Here is a 21835-nt window from a genome sequence, read left to right on the forward strand (position 1 = left end):
ATCTTAATTAAGTGGGGCATCACATTTACCATGGAAACAGCAGTCTGTAACAAATGCTAACAGCTGCTCAGAGGTATGACAGATGGTGGGTGAATGTTTAAAACTTAGTTGTCAAAGTTTGGCAGAGAGAAATAAATGTGTAATTTAACAATGTTTTGTAACATTGTTGACTTACAAAATAAACATTAATTCTGTAATAGGAAAATTTCTACAAAAACTTAATAAGACTGAGAATCACCACCAAATAACATTTGCAAAATACTTTTTATCTGGAAAAAAACTCTTGATTTTTCAGCCCATCAAAAACACCTCTATCATCTCACCATCCAACGTTATCACACAGAAGTTCCAAAACTGATTCAAAATATTAGTAAAAGACATAATTACACTTTAACACCAATTCCCAAGAAAGCCTAATTAAGGAACGACAGGGTAACATTTCATTATTTTAGATTTGATTTTTGTAATCTGCACTCATACTTGAAAAATCAATTCTGGGCAAAATTAGTTTTCCATGCTGTACTGGGCTGAATATTGTCCCCTCAAAATTCATGTCGATCCGGAATCTCAGAATGTGACCTTATTTGGAAATCAGGTCTTTGCAGATGTAATTAATTAAGATGAGGTCATACTGGATTAGAGTGGGTCCTAAATCCAATGACTGAAGACATATTGAATAGAATCACACACATACAGAGGAGAACGCCATGTGAAGATGGAGTCAGAGACTGGAGTAATGAAGCCAAAGAACACCAAGGATTGCAGGCAACTACCAGAGCTGGAAGAGGCAAGGAAGGATTCTTCCCTGGAGACTTGGAGGGAGCATGGCTCTGCTGACACCTGATTTAAGACTTCTAGCCTCCAGAACTGTAAGAGAATAATTTGTTATCTTAAGCCACCCCGTTTGTGGCAGCTTCAGTAAACACACTCCAAATTGTATTTTATTAAAATTGAGCTATATATTTCATATACAGACCATCACTGTACCACTGCTTTTAATTTTTGAAAGTAGACATATTGGAACAAGCTGGACCAAGCACACTTCTTCCTCAAGCCTCTTTATTTCTCCCCACAAAATGAGAAGCAGCATATGTGTGCCAGGTAGAACTGGTTGAATAGAAAATATTTAGACATTCTAGAACTATTTCTAACTACAGATTATACTAGATGTGTTTTACTAGAATTCAAATCAGAAAGCATTTCCTCCCTTAGTGGAACCACAGTATTTCTCCTTTTGTTTTAATGTAAATTCTTTCAATGTGACAGACGTTTTGTTTCCTCCAAACCAATTCTAATAACGTTTCTTTGAATTCTGAGCTTGTTACTATTTTAAAGGCATGACTAGAAAAAATAAAGTACTACATAATCTTTTATCTTCCTCAGGAACTTAATCTTGTTTCTTTTTGTCAGCTGAAAAATGATGGCTGCAAACTTAACGATTTTTAGTGTTATTGAATTAATAGGAATTATTTAAATATAATAAAGATATTTCATGAAATGGCTCAGTGGGATTAAGTAGCAATCAAGCCACGGTCCACAAAACTAGGCCACTGGGTGTCACTACTTGGAATTCTTGAAAAGGAACCAACAATGATTCTGTAAAACAATACAATCCAAATCCAAGCATGGGATATGGAACACTAGAAGAAAGAAGAATGAATGGTCAAAGTTTGAAAAGCTTCTTCTCAAGTGTTGGTCATGATCCTTTTTTTTTATGCATACCATAAGTACTGAAGTATTGAAACATTTTTTTTTAAAGACTGATTGATTGATTGATTGATTGATTGCTATGTTGGGTCTTCGTTTCTGTGCTAGGGCTTTCTCTAGTTGCGGCAAGCGGGGGCCACTCCTCATCGCGGTGCGCGGGCCTCTCACTATCGCGGCCTCTCTTGTTGCGGAGCACAGACTCCAGACGCGCAGGCTCAGTAGTTGTGGCTCACGGGCCTAGTTGCTCCGCGGCATGTGGGATCTTCCCAGACCAGGGCTCGAACCCGTGTCCCCTGCATTAGCAGGCAGATTCTCAACCACTGCGCCACCAGGGAAGCCCGAAACATTTTTTTAATAGTTAGGTTTCTCTACATGGCAGCCATTTAAACACTTCACTGATCACATTATTGAAATGTAGCCTGTTAACTCTGAAACAAGAGCTTACTGAAACATATTTAAGGGCTGTAGATCATGAGGGCATTATCTCATTCATGACGATTAAGCTTTCATTGAAGGATGGCTCAGTTTGGATCTTCAGAACCAAACGCATCCCAACACTGCCCAGGGTCGGCCTTATAGTCAGTCATTTCAGGAGAGTTCTGGGCTTCACATGTAGTGCTTGTCTGCAAAATTCTGTAAACACGGTGTCTTTTTATTGGGCACAACTCATTTTTAGCCCACCAACTCCTTTTCAAATCGAGATGCATTGGCAGGGCACATACTGATACTACAGACACTTCTTTAAGTGTAATTAATAAAAATTACAAAGGAATATAAATATAATTAATAAAAATCCAAAGGAACTTTAAACATGTTCTTCCTCACTAAAATCTATGAATCTCTTCTGAAGTTGTAACAATGTCTACCCAAGAATGCAGCAGTTATTCAAAATAATTATTTTCAGTGAGGTCTGGCAGCCTGGCTCAGTTCCAAAGTCCAGTCTGTGTCTGAATATCTGCCCCTCCTTGTAGAAACTAGCAATGTTCTTGCATTTCCCCTGCAGTCTCAAGCTTGGTATGCTCAGATACCTTGTTACATTAAGTAAGAAAAACACAACTTTGAAAACTAATTTGGGCTACTCTTAGCCTTTAAATGACAAAAAGTCCTTGATCTAAAGGCCAGTAAATCTTAGCAATGACAACCACTGACTGCACTGAAATAAACCAAATCTCCATGCTCTGCTGCAGCTTCTTTCAAATATCCCACTTACTAGTTCTAGTAAAGGCTGTGACTTCTGCAGAAAATTCACAATTGTCAAAACTTTCTGCATCTGGGACTTCCCTGGCAGTCCAGTGGTTAAGACTACGCACTTCCACTGCAGAGGGCGCAGGTTCGAACCCTGGTTGGGGAACTCCCGCATGCCATGCTGTGGTGCGGCCAAAAAAACAAACAAAAACAAAAAACAAAAAAAACCTTTCTGGGCTTCCCTGGTGGCGCGGTGGTTGAGAGTCTGCCTGCTAATGCAGGGAACACGGGTTCGAGCCCTGGTCTGGGAGGGTCCCACATGCCGCGGAGCGGCTGGGCCCGTGAGCCACAATTACTGAGCCTGCGTGTCTGGAGCCTGTGCTCCGCAACAAGAGAGGCCGCGATAGTGAGAGGCCCGCGCACAGCGATGAAGAGTGACCCCCACTTGCCACAACTAGTGAAAGCCCTCGCACAGAAACGAAGACCCAACATAGCCATAAATTAAAAATAAATAAATAAATAAAAATTAAAAAAAAAAAAAAAAAAAACCTTTCTGCATCATATGAAACAATGATAAAGAAGAGTAGATATTTAAATAGCCAATGAAAAGAGGTCAAACTCTAATTCAAATAACACATTAACAATAATAATGATGACAACGAAGGAGGAGAAAATGGAAGGCTAGGAGCTATCCACAAAACAGAACGAATTTCAAGGGCTTTTTGGTGTCCAAGGAAAGTAACAAGTTACTTGAAATAAACTTAATCTGAAACGTCCTCAAATTACTTAGGATAAATTATACTAAAGAGAAAACCCATTTCCTTATCTTCCTGAGCACATTTTTTATCTTTACTGAAGTATAATTGACAAATACAATTGTAATATATTTAAAGTATACAACATGATGATTTGATAAATGTATACATTGTGAAAGGATTCTCACAATCAAGTTAATTAGCACATCCATAACTTCACATATTTATCTTTTTTTGATGAGAATACTTAAGTTCTATTCTCTTAGCAAATTTCAATTATAAAATGCGATGTTAACTATAGTCACCACGCTATACATTAGATCCTCTGACCTTATTTATCTTATAACTGAAAGTCTGTACCCTTTTACCAACTTCTCCCCAATTTCCCCCACCTCCCAGCCTGGGCAACCATCATTCCACTTTGTTTCTATGAGTTTGACTTTATTTTAAGATTACGCACATAACTGATACCATGCAGTATTTGTCTTTCTCTATCTGGCTTATTTCACTTAGTACATTTTAAAACTATTTCCCAGTTCTCTTGCATCTAGGTAAGCATGTAACTAGTACTTGTCAATGGAATATGGACAACTGTAATACAGGCCACTTCCAACCTTGACCCTGCAAAATTCTCCATTTTTTCTCATCTGCTGGCTGGGTGCAAAGGATGCAGTGGAAGATTCCAAAACCTTGAGAGATGGCAGAATCACAAAGTGGAAGAAGCCTGGATCCCTGAATGCCTCTGTGGAAGAGACTCTTCCTGCTCCTCCCCTCCTCATCTACCTGCATTGGACTGTGATGTGAGAAAGAAATAAACTTCTATTCCGGTAAGCCACTCAAATTTTAGGATTGCATGCTGTAGCAGTTAGTCCTGAATTAATACATACACTATTTAAAAAGCCTAACTAATTAAAAAATAATAATTAATTTGATTTGACCAAATCTATGGATAGAAGCAACTGTTAGATATCTATGACTGCACTTAGTGTGAAGTTGAAACATACTGTGACACTCTTAGCTTAGCTTTTCCCAAACTGGTCCTTACCAATTCGACAGGATTGTGAATAAAAGTTCTCTGCCCAAATTAGTTTGAGAAATGCTATTAGAGTTAATCAGGTTTCTTTGCTATAGGACATCTTAGAGCTGCTATATACTAACACCCATTGTGAATCCGTATAAAAGGAATAAAGAATGCAGCATTTTCCAAACTTATATAGTCAATAAATAATTTAACCAATAAATTTAAGATCTACTCCCCGCTCTCGAATGGCAAGACCCACCACTATCTCCCAGAGCAATGCTCTGTAGAATACATTCTGGGAAATTTTGCTTTAGTTTAATCCGTGTCATATGGTTGATTAATCAGAGTGAGGACCAAAAAGTTCTAGACATCCCAAAGCAAAATAATTCTCTTATTAAGGGAAGATTTTTCTTGTAAAAAGACTTATATGTACTAGTAGACTAATATGTACACTAAGAAAGTTTTCACTGCTGAAGTTAAGCAAGTTCTATAAGAAAGGTATTTTACTTAAAATGTGACTGAAATGAAGGCAGATGTGAACTGTCAGCTCCTGACTTTTCCTTGTAACTGTCAGTGGAGCCTGTCATATTTAATGATGGAATATATTCTTATGTTTTAAGGAGAAGACACTGAGTTTATGAAAACCAGCAACATTAAGTATGAAATGTGTATGTGAATACAGTCCATTGCACAATATCTTACTTTTCTTTCTCCTATATTCATGTTTGAGGTGCAATGTTTGAAAACAATGTTTAAAAGCAATAAAAGGTAATCACAGCTAAGATCAATGGATTCTTCTAATAGAAACACATATATAAAATATATAACTTTTTCCACTGTGACTTGTTAGGCTATACTGCATCTGTACCATATATAAGACACTATATTTCAGTTATGAATCTATGATGGATGACTTCCCACATTTCTCACAGACTCAAGGCAACTGAAAAAGGACTGTTATGATGGACATTTGGATATTCATGTAAAGTAAAACGGTATGGTAAATATTCAATTTACCCAAAAAAATTAATAAAAAGAAAGACTTACATCTAGTAGTGTGTGAAGATGCTGATCCTGGAAAACACTGTGTAGGAAATCTAAGTCCTTTTCACTGCAGTCTGTAAGTGCATGAATTTCTTCCAGGCTGTCCAGCACCTGTGAGACTGCTCCTAAGGGGAACAAACAGAAACAGCCAGTAGAGAAAGTCAGTGTCAAACTAACCTTCATAAGCTAAATGTTACACCTCAGAACTGTGGGCTAACAGACAGCATTTCAAAGGTTCAGGTCTTTACTGAAAAATAGACTTAAATGCGTTTCATATCACTTAAGGATAGAGTATTTGCAGTGAGTTTATGTTCTTAACAATGTATTTGTGTGTTCCTCATTTTTCAAAGTAAATTGAATCTTGTCTTACTTGAATTAAGGAAATTCATCAACTATAACTGAGCTACTAGAAGATCTGGGTGCAGAACGTTATATCAATACATCAGAAACAGAGTGTGGGTTCCAATGACCCCATGATGTTTTGAAATATTACAGAAGTAACATAGGTGGCCATTTCACACAGGTGCATTCCATCAAGAACGGAAGGCAAAGTCGGCTGTAGATCTGAGGGACAAACCTTCAACTGGGAGCTCCTGCTGTGTAAAATAGGCTTCTTAGGATTTTTAAGGCTCAAACTTAAGTTAACAAAAATCCCACTCCACTCTTTCTCCTTCCTTTACATACAAAGTCAAGGGAACCAAGTTGTTCTTAGGCTATTGGGCCCCTTTTTATTCAGAGGACAAAGACAAAGGGTAGGTATACTGACTGACACTTTCAAATACCATATTAGATACTAGGGGAAATCATTTTTGCAGGGCAGTGTGGTCACTTTCTTTAAATTTCCTCTAATAACCAGGAATCCAGAGAGGTAGCAGCAGGGAGAAATACACACCGAGTAGTAACAAAGTCACTTAGCCTTAAAGAAATGATTAGCCAATTTTACTTTGCAGACAACATGCACATACACACTTCAGAGAAAGAAAAGCACCCTGAGAGGCTACGCTTCAGAACGTTAGTGTACACAGTGCCAGGGACATTCTAACAATAAGTGCCTCGCTGCACATGTAACTCTTAGATTCATAGTTTTCAACCAGAAGCAATTTTGCCCCTCAGGGGGACATTTGGCAATGTCTGGAGACACTTTTGGTTGTCACAACTGTGGTGGTGGTCGGAGTGAGGAGATAGGTTGTGCTACTGTCATCTAGTGGGTAGAGGCCTGGGATGCTATTAAACATCCTCCAATGCCCAAGATGGCTCCCCAACAAGAATGAATTATGTAGCCCAAAACGTCAATAGTGCTGAAGTAGAGAAACTGCTTTACATAAAGATAAAAATTTTGAATCTTTCTGTTCTGGAACTCTATGCTGTTTCTAGTTACTTTCGGTCTTGGACCTCATCCATTCACATGCACTTATTGGTGAGAATGTAAATTAGTACCACTTTTCCAGAAAGCAATCAGGTAATTTATATCTAAGAGCCTTAAAAATGCTCATGCACTTTGATTCAGTAATTCCATTTACAAAAACCTACATTAAGGAAAAAATAGGAAATGTAGAAAAAGCTTTGTGTGTAAGGATATCTATCATATAAAATGGATAAATATCTAATAATTAGGGAATGATTACATAAATTATAGAACATCCATATAATGGAATATATAGCCACATGAAAATTGTTTTTGAAGAATTTTAAAGACAGAGAAATCTGCATGATAGAAAATTCAAGAAAGCAGAATGCAAAACCTCATAAACTACATATCCCCAATTATAAGTGAAAAAAATATATTTACAAATTCAGAAAAAAACCCCAACAGAATGAAAAATACCAAAAAGGTAATAGTAGTTATGTTTATTTTCCTATTTATACTTCATTCTGTTTTTGTCCATATGTTCCAAGGTTTCTACAATGGACAAAAAAAAAAGCTGCTATATAAGCAACCGCTTTTTGCAGTATTTAATTACGTTAAAAATCTGGGGCTTAAGACACACATCAAGTGGTTATCCACATGGAAATTACTGTAGCTAACTTTTTAAAAATTTGACTTTTTATTTTGAGATAATTGTAGATTAACATGCAGTTGTAAGAAATAGTACAGAAAGAGCTCATGTAACCTTCACCCAGGTTCCCCCAATGGTAACATCTTGTAAAACTGTCATATATCATAACCAGGATATTGACATTGATATAGTCAAGTTACAGAATATTTCCATCACCACAAGGATCCTTTATGTTGCCCTTTTATAACTGCAATAATTTCCCTCCTGCCCTTTCCCCTCCTAACCCCTGGCAACTACTAACCTGTTCTCCATTTCTATAAATTTGTCATTTCAAGGATGCTATATAAATGAAACAATACAGTATGTAACCTTTGGGGACTGGCTTTTTTGACTCAGCATAATTCTCTGGAGATTCATCCAGGTTGTTGCATATATCAATAGTTTAATCCTTTTTATTCTTGGGTAGTATTCCATGGCAGGGAGGTACCACAATTTCTTCCCCCCACCCCCATGGTCACCCAACCTTTGGAAAAGGGTATTTTATTTTATTTATTTTTTTAAGATCTTTATTGGAGTATAATTGCTTTACAATGGTGTGTTAGTTTCTGCTGTATAACAAAGTGAATCAGCTATACGTATATATATCCCCATAACCCCTCCCTCTTGCGTCTCCCTCCCGCCCTCCCTATCCCACCCCTCTAGGTGGACACAAAGCACCGAGCTGATCTCCTTGTGCTATGTGGCTGCTTCCCACTAGCTATCTGTTTTACATTTGATAGTGTATATATGTCCATGCCACTCTCTCATTTCATCCCAGCTTACCCTTCCCCCTCCCCGTGTCCTCAAGTCCATTCTCTACGTTTGCGTCTTTATTCCTGTCCTGCCCCTAGGTTCTTCAGAACCTTTTTTTTTTTTTTTTAGATTCCATATATATGTGTTAGCATACGGTATTGGTTTTTCTCTTTCTGACTTACTTCACTCTGTATGACAGACTCTAGGGTCCATCCACCTCACTACAAATAACTCAATTTCATTTATTTTTAAGGCTGAGTAATATTCCATTGTATATATGTGCCACATCTTCTTTATCCATTCATCTGTCGATGGACACTTAGGTTGCTTCCATGTCCTGGCTATTGTAAATAGAGCTGCAATGAACATTGTGGGGATGTACCACAATTTGATCATTCATCTGTTGATGGGGCTGTGGATACTTTTAAATTTTGAATAATTACACATACCAGGCTATTGGTATTCTTTCATTGAAAATATTAAGTGGATACTAAGTGGAATAAAAAAGGTACAAGGCAGAAACCAGTCCTCATTTCCCCTGCTATTCCTGAAAATGTATTAACCTAATCCACTTCCTTCTACCTGCTCTTCTCAGGACTTTTACTTTGTTCTGAGTAGGGAAAAAAATCTGGAAATTAGTTAAAAGTCAGCTCTCTTGTCCCTTATTAAAAGCCTTGGAAAGCAAGATATGATGTAAAGATATTAGTCCCAAATATCCCACTGAGCCCCTGACCCCAGCACATCATCAACAGGAGAATTAAATGATGCCAGGTTTATAAAGTTACTAAAGCTAGTTCTAAGCTTCTGGATTAACTGCAACAACAAAAATATTAATGAAATGTGGGGGTTTTTTGTATATTAAAAAAATTCAACAGATAGATAGCACAGAAAGCTAATGATCATTTTCACTTAGTTTCCTTAGTGGAATCTTATCTAGTTTTTATTGTCTCTATCCAGCACTGCTTATGCTGATATATAATCTAGATAGTAGTTTATTAATACTATAAGATTAAAATGAAACAACCTTGTATCTAGCGAATACTAAGATGGAAAGTCTAACCACTGGGAAGCAATTTTGGCTGTACCCGATCAGGGACGTATCATTTGTTGGTCTGTGAATTCCCAAAGCTCTGCAATTCCTGTCCTACCATCACTACCCTACGTTTGCATTTGCTCACTCTTCGTTTCTGTGCTGTGAGGTCCTTAAGGCAGGTGGGTATTTGATCCATTTTATTACATCCACAAAGTATGCCTTGAATTAATTAAGTACCAAAGAAACAATAATAGCAGCTCCCAATTAGTAAGTGTTTGTTATGGGTCAGGCATATCCCCAGGACAACACAGTAAAGTAAATATAGTACCTGACCTTTCCAGATGATAGGGAACTGAGGTTCAGAGAGGTCAAGGAAGGTCACAGCTGAAGTGGTACAGCCAGGACTCAACCCCAGTGTGTCTGGATCCAAAGTGTATGCTCTTCTTGACTTACTACAGTAACTGGCCGTACTAGGAAACATAGGGGGAACCTTCAACAAGAAGTGACGTGTGGTTTATGCATGGTTATGGAGGTTAGAAAAGAACTTGAACCCTACTGGGCCAGACAATAACCAAAACCTTTACCAAATGTTCCTGCTTTTTGCCAGGTGTGAGGCAGGGGCTTCAGGGAAAACAGGTATGATCCTTGGTCTCAAGGAAGGGGCTCTCAGGGTGGTGTGTGAAGTAGGCATACTATACCCTGAAGCAAACAATAGAGGAGAGATAAAAAATAAAGTGGTACAGAAATAGGGCTGCCCAGGGAGGAGCTGGGACAGTCTCAGAGAAGAGGTGGATTAGCAGGAATTCAACACCTCCACCTAGGTTTCCAATCTGCTCTGGCAGACCCAGTGGATGCTTTGCTGGAAAGCACAAAGGCATCTATTGCCTGTGTCTCTAGTAGGCAAGACCCACAAGGTCAACAGGTCTATTTAATTTCCTTGGATCTGTCACCTTTTCTGAACTGATTTATAGTCTTATCTTGTACCCAAATGTGATTAACTTTGTAGGTTTTCAATCATGAAGGGAAGCATTTCCACAGGTGTACTCAAGTTGCCTATTTCAAGCTCTGAAAAGTGCCCCTAATTTAAAGTTTCTGGAATTAGCTAGGAAAATTACAGTTTTTATTCAATTTCTCCTTTGTCTTTTCATATTGAATAAACATATATATTTGGTCTAACCTCAAAATCTTTCTTTACCCTTGATCGTTTTAACACTTCCTACTGACACCTCTTCTAGGTTTCGTTATTTCCTTGAGTATGACCAGCAGAACCATATCTCACAGATGCGTACGATTGATATCCGCAGTTCAACACCAAGCCCATGTAAAAATCTCATAATTTTTCAATTCATTATAAAATATAAATGTACACAAAGACATTTCTGGGGCTTTTCCATTGCTATTGTTTTAAACACAGAGGCAGTAGTAATAATTAATACAACACAACACAACACAACACAACACACACAAGCTCTTAAGCTGTTACTAGTATTTATTTTGCTGATCAATACTGTCATATCTGAAAGAGCTATTGACTTTCCTCAAAAACTGAAAAGGATGTTTTTCTCTATAAAACCACTGAATAAACTTGTAACTGTCTTAAAAAAACCCACAATAGTACATAAGTTCACCTCAGAGGGCAATTTATCTAATGGCAGGACTGTAGGTATTCTATTCACTTTTGTATTCCAGGCTGCATTTTGCAGCATGCTTTGTACAAAAAGACACAATAAAATAGGTTCGATTAAAATGATTGTTTTCTGAGCAAATTCTAAAGAATTGCAAATAAAATATTATAATGAGAAATATGTAACCACTGAAAACAGTTTATTTTATAGCAGTTTCCTCCAAGTCACAATGAAAATTATTTTAATACTTATATTTGTGTAACAGTTTATAATTTCCAAAGTGCTTTTCACACTTATTATCTTATGTGATTCCACAATAACCCTGTCCTGTAGACAAGTGTATTTATATTTGAAAAATCAGACGCTCATTGGGGTTAAATGACTGTGGAGCCACAGCAGTGAGTACGAGAGTGAGTCTTAGAACCCAGGTCTCTAACACCTAGTCCTTCCACTACAGACTGGTCCCTCCTGAAACCATGTTTTACCCTCAGCAACACACCTGAATAATGTGCATTTGGTAATGAGATGATATCCAATTTCTATTTTCTTTTTGATCTGAATTTTGTTTACCATATAAGGTTTATTCTCTTAGGCTTTGGTCCAAACTTTCACAATGATAAATTTATTAGAAAGTAATCAAGCTCTGTCTTCAGAATAGTATTTTGCTTTAACTTTTGCATAATTCATTTGGTAATCAAGTTTGTATCTAAAAATTAGGTTGATAATCATACATTTTAACTTTGAACATTTCTACTTTTTCCAAGAATCTCACTGATACTTTCTAAAAAGTTTTCTACTACTGTTATGAAGTAATAATCAAAAGAAGCATAAATACGTCACCTGTTTTAAAAATGTTTTCTGAGTCTATTTCTTTAAAGAGAAATATGCTTTAAAGGTCAATAAAACTTTGAGTCTAGAACAGTTTCATTACAAGAGTGGAAAAGTCTCATAAAAAAGTTGACTGAGTAAAAATAACCCGAAAGGAGGACAGAAAAATAAATAGTAGAATGTTTAAAACTTGTTCTCAGTGTCAAAGTAGGTTGAGTCTGTCTTAAAACTATTTCCCCCTAGCTTTACTATGAAAAGTTTCAAACATATGGAAAGTTGAGAGAACTGTACTCACCACCTAGATTCTACAATTAACAGTTTGTGATATTTGCTTTATCACATATCTATCCACACATCAATTCATCTTATTTTTCATTCATCTCAAAATAAGTGGCAGATGGTCAACATCAGTACACTTCACCTCTAAGTACATCAGCATAGATTTTAATACTTCTCTCCCTCTCTCTCTCACGTAAAATTTACAAAGAGTGAAATACACAAATCTTAAGTGTACCATTCAATGAGTTTTGATAAATGTATACACTGCATACATCTGATAAACCGCATATACACCCATGTATGCAGTTATTTCAGCAACAAAGATTTGTATGTGTATATTTTAAAAGTTATATGTATAGCTATAAAACCTAATATTACTGAGCAAATTCAGCATCTCAATCTAGTCTAGTTTCTCCTGAAGAGTTATCAATAACCTCTCTTTCCTATTACATTAGCAGTCCTATTTATATAACACTGAATCAGTACACATACATTCATATCACCCACTCAATCAAAGCCCTTCCTTGCAAGCACAGTAGCATTAAAAAATATGCTTACTAAGGTAGAATTAAGTTAAAATTCATCGATTTAGGTGTACATTTTCATCACTCCACAAAAGTTCCTTCTTGTCCCTTTGCAGTCAATCTCTTCCCCCTACCCCTACCCCTGGACAACAGGTTTTATTCCCACTGTACAAAGCAAATCCTGGTTATCGGTCAAGTTATAAGCAATAGTGAATCCTGTAATGAAAATTGTATTTTGGACTTAAGCATCTGTGCTATATCCAATTCAAGTTATGAAAACTTACACATGGTGATAAATGCTTTAGATTCTTTATGTATAGATTATAGTGCAGATGCCTTAAAATTTATTAGTTAAAAGACGTAAAAACTCTGCAAATGTATTCTGTCAGAGTACAGATACCATAATTCTAATGCCATTTTACTTGTTAAAACAATCTATATTTCCAAATAGCAACATCGTTGGGCACAAATTTGTCAAGTACTTTAAATAACATTCTGCTGGTTGTTAAGTGCCCATTCATATAAGGCCTTACAACTAAGGAGAAGCACTACTTGATACCTCCAAGATGCTTTCATTCCCAAATGACACAATAGGTCTGCTGATTGAAAAAAAAAAAAAAAAGGAGAGGGATACTAAATCTGGAGAAACAAAAACAGTTACAAATGGGAAGTGTCTTACATTCCAATGGTCATTAACTTGTACATAGTGGGCAGCCTCTGAGATGGCCCCCAAGATCCCTGACTCCTGATATTCACGCCCTTATATAATCAACTCTTTCCCTGGAGTGTAGGCTGGACTTATTAACTCACTTGTAACAAGCACAAGAGGGCAGAAGTGATAGGATGTCACTTCTGAGATCAGGTTATAAGGACTGTGGCTTCTGTCTTGGGTGCTCTCTCTTACTTTTGCCCTCTCTCCTTGATCATCTGTGCCAGGGTAAGCAAGCTTCTAGGCTGTGAGCAGCCTTATGGAGAGGCCCAACAGTCCGTGAGGAACTGAAGCCTGTCAACCCCCATGTGAGTGAGCATGGAAGAGGATTCCCCCTACAGTTGGGCCTTCAAATGAGATCACAGCTCTGGATGACATCTTGACTGCAGTGTCATGAGAGATCTTGAGCCAGAGGTACTCAGCTAAGCCATGCTCAGATTCCTGACCAATAGAAACTGTTAGATGATAAATGCTGTTTTGAGCTTATTCATTAGAGAGCAACAGATAACTAACATACTGTGAGATTTTTATATTAAATTGGCTGCAATTTGAGGTATAAGTAATTAATGCAAGAAAGTATGGCAATGAATTTAATTAGCAGCACCCAGATTTTCTATTTATCTTTGTCTCTTATATACTTTCCCCCCAGTAAGCACAATGTTGAGGTAAAGATTTATTCTGTTATTTTAACTGAAATTATTATTGAGATAATTGGAGATTTATATGCAGTTGTAAGAAATAATACAGAGATCCCTTGCATACTTTGCTCGGTTTCCTCACTGGTAACTTTTTACAAAACATAGTGTAATATCACAACCAGAATACTGACATTGATACAATCCACCCATCTCATTTAGATTGCCTTAGTTTTACTAATACTCATTTGTGTGTATGTAATTTCTTACATACTTTTTACTTTACTATTCTCACATACTCAAATTATATCCCTTTGTAATGAAAATCCAGCCATTACATTATTCTTTATAAATGTTCTTTCTGATGGTAGAAGTTGTTAAGAGACATGAATCCAGGAGTTTATTTCACAGCTCCATGTCAATAAGCTAAAAATAGAGTCAGTAACAGAGTAAAAAAAACTGCTTATAGATTATATAACTGTTAAAGGAACGTTCACTTACCCTGAAAGTTTTCTTGAAAGCAAACTATAAAATAAATTGTTAGCCTTTCCCTGGAATTAATGTATTTGTGCTTGAAATTCAGATGTGAAATAATATTAAGTGCACTTAAAATTTTAACACTGCCTCTTTTTCCTCTTGTGAAAGAAGTAAGAAGTTAGTATTATTTGTGTAACAATGCTTCAGGAAATCAATATATCCAAGTTTTTATTGTATGGTCAAGCAGTGTTAAAATTCATAAATAAACATCTAAGCAGAAACAGCCAAGGAAAGTCAAGCTGATTATGAACCATGCAAAGCCAAACACTTCTGCATAAAAGATAAACCTTAGAGGAAAGCAAAGGGATACCTACTTTCTGCTGCTAGAAGTCCTAGGAGGAAGGCAGCATATGGACAAACAACAAACAGTATGATTTTAGAGCAAGCGGGTTATCAAGCCACAGTTGGGCCCAGTAGATGAGCCACAAGAAGCATGGTCTCTTAGCTGAGCCCAAAGTGAGCCCTTGTGTTCCATGAGAACATCCCCTGTGTTCTGATTCTGACTTCTTTGATTTGAAAGACAAGAACAGAATATTTCCACTTTGTTAAGTAACAAAGCAACAATACACTGTTTATCTTAAGATTAAACCTAACAAATTCTAGAGAATGTATAATGGACTAATTTCAATAATCAAAATAGGAAAAAAATCTCTTATATAAACATTATTTTACAATGTAAACACCATAACTAAATATGTTAAACTCTTCTTTAGATGACAAACTGATTCATTTTAAATTATTTTTTCCACTGTTAATGAAAGGCTCTGTTAAATTACTTTTTAAAAATTAAAATTATGATTTTGAATAGAATTTGCGGGGAGGAAAATAGGATTGCCAGCTTTTAATTTTGTCAAGCAAGGTCATTAAGAAAAAAAATTTAACAAACTACCATTTACTATCATTTCACAGAAAGAATAGAAAAGGCATTATCTAAAGATGAAAAACAGTCCATCTCAAGAAAGGACAGTTGGTGACCTTATACTGTTCTCTCTCTAACTCCTCCTTCCCCACTCCCTCACCCCTGCCCTACAAGCACATGCTTTATGATCACTTTTTTCTTTTTGACATGGGCTTTCTGGAATAACATTCAGGTAAAGATGAAAAGTGCTTTATGTTTTGTACTGTAAAACAAACCCATGCAAATCTGAACAGAAAGGCAGTGGAAAGGATAACATTGGGAACTTAAAATAAATGATGGAGAATTAAAGGGCTAGGATTAAACAGAGAAGAATTTAGGCTTAAAATTAATGAAAATATTAAAAATAAAAATGCATTGAAAAATGAAAATATAGATGTGTTAACTTATGTAAGTATAAAGCCCTTATATGAGTCTAGATAAAACATCATAGTCTTTCTGCAACTAACCATACAACCATTGCTGTTAGTTGCAGTAAAGGAAATTTGCAAAGACAGATATTTGATAAATAATGCTGACAATAATAGATAATGCCTCCCTTTAAATGGCCTAGTATTAAAAGTTAATTTTAGGAACATATGATAATTCCTGATAGCCATGTGAAATTTAGGAAAACATTAAAATTTTCTTCAAAAATTTCCTTTGTCTTTGACATCTGACTATATAAAAATTTCCTCTTCATTTAGGGTAGGTAATCAGACACTTACACTGCATAACAATTTTATCTTTTATTGATAGCAGCTGGACAGTGCCCTCAAAAATATTTTAGAGACATTTAGCACATCGAATGAAGATACAGACTGCTTGCAGGATCGTTAAGATCCAGAAACTTAAAAAAACAAAAAAAGGCATAGGGTGAGACTACAGGAAAGGGAAGCAATATATGCAAAATTGTGAACAACTAATTTGAGGGTTTGCAGGCTACCCACAAGACAGTGTGAGAAATTTCTTTTTTTAAAAAGCAAGTACTGTAATCAGAAACTATTTCAACCATATCGTTTAGAGATTGTACTAAAAAAAAACAGAAAAAAATTGGGCAATAAAAATGTATTTAACAGAAAATAAGCATAACTATAGACAATTCCTTTTCCTAAAAGAAAAATCCAGCTCTTCACAGAAAGGAATACTTAAGAGCTCATTAAAGTCTTGCTAAGCAGAGGTAAATATTAAGGGGCAACATTAAAGATTAGGTCTCTGAAGCTGTTGCAAGGCCCATCCTGCTCTCTTCCCATTTCTAAAGATGAAAATGGTATTAGAGATATTGACCCAAAATCTCTAAATATATTCCAAGTATGTGACTATATCATGTAGCCACAGTACAACATAAAACTGTTACTAGATTCACTCCCCCTAGAAAGGGTTAACTGTAATCTGAGTGTGAGGAAGGAAGAAGGAGGTTTGAGCTAACAATAACAGAAAGCTACAAAATGGAGGGAACAAAATGGACCAGAAGAAAAAAAGACAGATGTGAAACAATAGGGAGCGGTGGGGAATATACCTATAACACAACTACGGCCTTGCCTTTCCTGTGGGAAGGACTCTGGATAATGACCAAGTCAGCACAAGAGGAAAAGAGCAAGTCCTCCTCAGAGTCTCTTCTCTAAGATTCCCATTTATGAATGCTTTTGGAAATCACCTTCACTCAAAAGAGGAAGATTCACATCCCAATTGGTAAAGGTCAAAATAAGGAACTATATAGCTGCTGGAATGGGAAATTTGATCCTGTTATTTTGCACAAGGTATAAGCACATACCAATTGGTAAGAAACTCTGTGTGTATATGCGTATGTGAGCAGGTATGTGCACATACGTGTATAACAGAGGAAGGAAGAAGCATAAATACTGACAAATGCTCATGGTTCCAACATGTAAGAAGCTTAGCACATCCATTCTTCCTATATGGCTACCGGTGAAGGACAAACAACTCATGCTTTAGGAAGGGCCCTGGGCCTTGATTCCAATGCTGATGCACGAATATTGAATGAGCCAGTCCGAGAGTACAAAAATCAAATCACTAGCGCAAAGTCAACCACATGACAAATACTGAGTAATTCTAATGAAAGAAAGAAAAGTTGAGGCCAGAGGACATATGATATAGGAGTTAAGTAAATAAATACGCAAATAAAAATTTAAAACTGTAACACATATACATGCATTTACATATACATATAAATGGGTCCTATGTATTTTTAGTAAATAATCCTTGAGAATACCTCACTGGTAAGATGGAAATCTGAGCATTTTATAGAATAATTTTGTGAACATTAGTGGGTTTTTTCAGGAGTACCTATATACATTTCATCAAAATAGGCAATTCTTCTTCTATGTTCCTCTCCCTTGAATGCTTGTGTAGACTTGCTATAGACTTTATAAAAAGAGATGAACCTGTAAATTGTTTCTAGAGATAATTCACAAGACAGCTTTACATTGAAAGATTCAATTAAAAGCAGCGTTGTTCCAAAGTCTGATCTGCTACAGTTGACATGGGGAAAATCTTACATCGGAAATTTTTGTTGAGGTAGAAGGTAATCACAAAGATTCAGAAAGACTGACTACAAATGTTGGATTGGATGAAGTGCAGTGTTGGGTCTGGAGGGGGGAAAGGGGAAGAAGTATTTCCGAGATTAAAAAAAAAAAGTGAAATGTCGGTTTGGAGCAGTAGGGGAAAGCAATTTCAGTATTAAAATGAAAAGGAATCAGACACATGTGGATGGAATTTGGCTGCTGACACTTCCTTAGAATCCCATGGAGGATCTGACTAGATTCACAGAAAAAGTTTATTCATAATGGAAGAGAAAGGATGTAGACACTAAATGATTCACACTGGTGAATGAATGAATGATTCAATTACCTGAGGAGGTAGGGTCTTCGGAGAAATCTGGCAACTCTTCAGGGGGATCCCCATAGAATGAGTTGAATTTGTGACTTGACACAGCTGCTAGTACTGCACCCTAAAGCAAAGAGATGAAAATATATATATATATTTTTTTAAATTTTGTTTTTGTTTTTGTTTTTGGCCATGCTGTGCAGCTTGTGGGATCTTAGTTCCCTGACCAGGTATTGAACCCAGGCCCTTGGCAGTGAAAAGTGTGGAGTCCTAACCAATGGACTGCCAGGGAAGTCCTGAAAAATATATATTGATATTATTAAAAGAAATACAATAAACAACAAGGTCCTACTGTATAGCACAGAGAACTATATTCAATATCCTAAGATAAACCATAATGGAAAAGAATATAAAAAAAGAGAATGTATATATGTATAACTGAATCACTTTGCTGTACAGTAGAAATTAACACATTGTAAATCACCTATACTTCAATAAAAAATATTGATAAAAAAGAAATACATAAATACAAAAAAGTTAATTACCAAATATTTATTTAAGAATTATTCAGAAGGTCAAATATATAGGAGATGATAGCTAGAAAAGAGGTGGTTTTAAATAATTTTGGATTCCTTTAGATAAATCACACACGCACATACCAGACAAACACTGTTGGGGATTGTAAAAGTATATGAAACCATTTACATCTTGAACTTAAACATATACTAGACAACGAAATATTCTGCAGTCACTATAAAATGATGCTGCAGAAGAGTGTTTACTGAAATGATAAGGTGTCTGTGATGAATTACACAAAAAAAGGTTTTAAAAAATCTGTAGTAGTATGATCTTATTTTTGAAAAAAAAGTTAATAAAGATATAAAAGACCGAATACATACGAAAATGTTAATAGTATTAATTATCCCTGGGTAGTAGGAATGTGAGTCATTTTTCTTTTTTTAAATCTTTTTTTCCTTTCTTTTTGATATTAATAATGACTATGTGTTACTCTTGTACAGTATTCTCACTCAGGCCACCCAGCAGAATCAACTACATGTTGACTCTTCTAAACCACATGCATAGCCTCCCTTGATTCCTAGTTGAGAAACACTGTCATGTTGAGTCCATGATATCCCTTAAGATTATTGGGTAGAAAAATGTTGGGAATTATTGTTTCAGTAACAATAAGAATGATAAAAGTTATTTTGTATGTGTTGAATCACGTGAGTGTTAGGTGTAGGTTAGAATCACGTGAGTGTTAGGTGTAGGTCAGAATATCCAGGTGTGTTCCTGGGCTCTGCCACTTTCCATCTGCATGACCTTACTTGATTTAATCATTTAACCTCTTGAGGTTTTCTCATTTGTAAAGTGAGGATATTAAAACTGACATAGCTTACCTTACGTGATTGTCAAAAGTCGTAATGTTTATGAAAGTGCTTTGCAAACCATAAAGCATTTTGTAAGTGCAAATTATTACTAACCCTACTAATATGTAGCTAGAACCTGAGTAGAGCCTTTGCTGCTTTAGGGAGAATTGCTCACTTACGTAGTCTAAGTATAATATCACCCTAGTAGTCTAAGTGTAAAGAAGCTTAAGTCTAAATTTTAAATATTGAACTCTTAGATTTTTCTGAAAAGAAAGATCAATCTTTTGTGTATACAGGTATTTATTAAATTTCATTAATAATCACAATAATAATAAAATTATTAATAATTACGAATAATTCTAATAACATTATTAATGGAAACACATTTCTACAAGGTTCATTTTCATTTCATTTCTACAAGGTTCATGTTAGGGTTTCTTTCTACAAATATAAACTGAAAAAGAGCAAATATAAACAGAAAGGGAAGAGCAAAAAGTAGAGAAGTGATCTTGATGATACCATTCCAGGCATCTTTTTTAGATTTCCAATAGTCCAAGGTGATGAGTAGTCCAATGCATGAGAGGTTCTTATGCAGAATTTTATGGTCAGCTACCATGATGAAAAAAATAGTACTGAATGTTGAGTTCTTCTTTCTGTAGTAGAAGCTTATTTCACTTTACATATTATACATGTTCCCTAAAAGCTGGATGAAAATGGAATTTTTATAGATCAAAGCACATGTTTCCCATACACTGAAACTAAAATTTTAGAGATGCTTTATTTTTATTTCCAAATGAAGTTCAGCTGAGTTTCTTAATATGTTAGTTTTATGTTTCAAGGCCTGTTCTAGTTACCACTATAGTCAAAGATCTAGAAATACTTATACTGGGAAAGCACTATTTAAAAGAGCCCTGAGAGGTAAATTCTTTTGAAACAATAGTAGCAAGTTCCTAATTTATCTGTCTTATGGTTAGCAGTTTTGTTTATTTAGCTCTCTAAACTCAGTGACTGCGTGTGGTTCAAAAATTCAATACAAAGCTATTATGTAAAACAGCAAAATGGTTTCAAAACAGTTTATGGATTTATAGAATTTTATTGGAGTTGGAGAGTCAACCTGCAAGATGATTCATTCTAGGAGACTCATTTTGCAGATGAAGAAACTGAGGTCTAGAGAGGCTTAGTAACCTATTAAGGTTGTTGCCAACTTAGAGATAGAATCAAGAGTAGACAGAATGGAGGTCTTCTGACTACTCTCCCCAGTTCAAGGGTTTTTACTGTACTAGGGGTCAAAAATATTTTCCTGTAAAGGGCCAGAGAGTGAATATTTTAGGCTTGCAGGGCATATGGTCTCTGTTGTAACTATTCAACTCTGCCATTTAGCGTGAAAGCAGCTATAGACTATATGTACATGAATTTCCATCACTGTGTTCCAATAAAATTTTATATATAAAAATAGAAATATAGATGTATTAATTTGTGAAAGCGTAAAGCTCTTATGTGAGTGCTTTGGTCCCCAGATTGTAGTTTGCCAACCCCTCTACTACACTGTTGCTATTGAAGAGCCTGTGGATATAACAACATAAAACCAGATCTCTTACAAGTAGTTCTTCAAACTTTCCAGTTTATTAAATCCTTCGTAAAGAAGTTTTCTATCTACTTTAGTTTAGAAGATACACTTCAGTATATCTTACTTATACTTCAGTAAGTTTTGAGAGTAAAACATAACGATTTTGAGTTAAGAAGACCATTCACGGGCTTCCCTGGTGGCGCAGTGGTTAAGAATCTGCCTGCCAATGCAGGGGACACAGGTTTGATCCCTGGCCTGGAAAGATCCCACTTGCCACGGAGCAGCTAAGCCCGTGCGCCACTACTACTGAACCTGTGCTCTGCAACAAGAGAAGCCATGACAATGAGAAGCCTGCGCATCGCAACGAAGAGTAGCCACTGCTTGCCTCAACTAGAGAAAGCCCACGTGCAGCACCGAAGAACCAGCACAGCCAAAGATAAAAACAAATAAATAAATAAATTTATTTTTTAAAAAAAGAAGACCAGGGG

The 21835-nt window shown here is 36.1% G+C and overlaps 1 protein-coding gene and 1 long non-coding RNA gene across 11 annotated transcripts in view; both read right to left on the reverse strand.

Moving 5' to 3' along the window:
- Window positions 1-21835, reverse strand: part of CASK (calcium/calmodulin dependent serine protein kinase) — a 393009-nt gene that overhangs the window by 88537 nt on the left and 282637 nt on the right. For all 10 annotated transcript variants that reach the window (XM_082446395.1, XM_082446397.1, XM_082446400.1 and 7 more), the window contains exons 10-11: window positions 18438-18537; window positions 5716-5837 (exon numbers count right to left, since the gene is read on the reverse strand). In XM_082446395.1, coding sequence (XP_082302521.1) covers window positions 5716-5837; window positions 18438-18537 — 222 coding nt within the window. The remainder of the gene's footprint in view (window positions 1-5715; window positions 5838-18437; window positions 18538-21835) is intronic.
- Window positions 1762-5704, reverse strand: LOC309652653. Its single transcript, XR_014258853.1, has 2 exons — window positions 3442-5704; window positions 1762-3120 (listed from the first exon to the last, which is right to left on the reverse strand). It is a non-coding gene; the product is annotated as an uncharacterized lncRNA (long non-coding RNA).

The sequence above is a fragment of the Balaenoptera physalus genome, assembly GCF_965194825.1.
Source record: "Balaenoptera physalus genome assembly, chromosome: X".
NCBI classification, from domain to species: domain Eukaryota; kingdom Metazoa; phylum Chordata; class Mammalia; order Artiodactyla; family Balaenopteridae; genus Balaenoptera; species Balaenoptera physalus.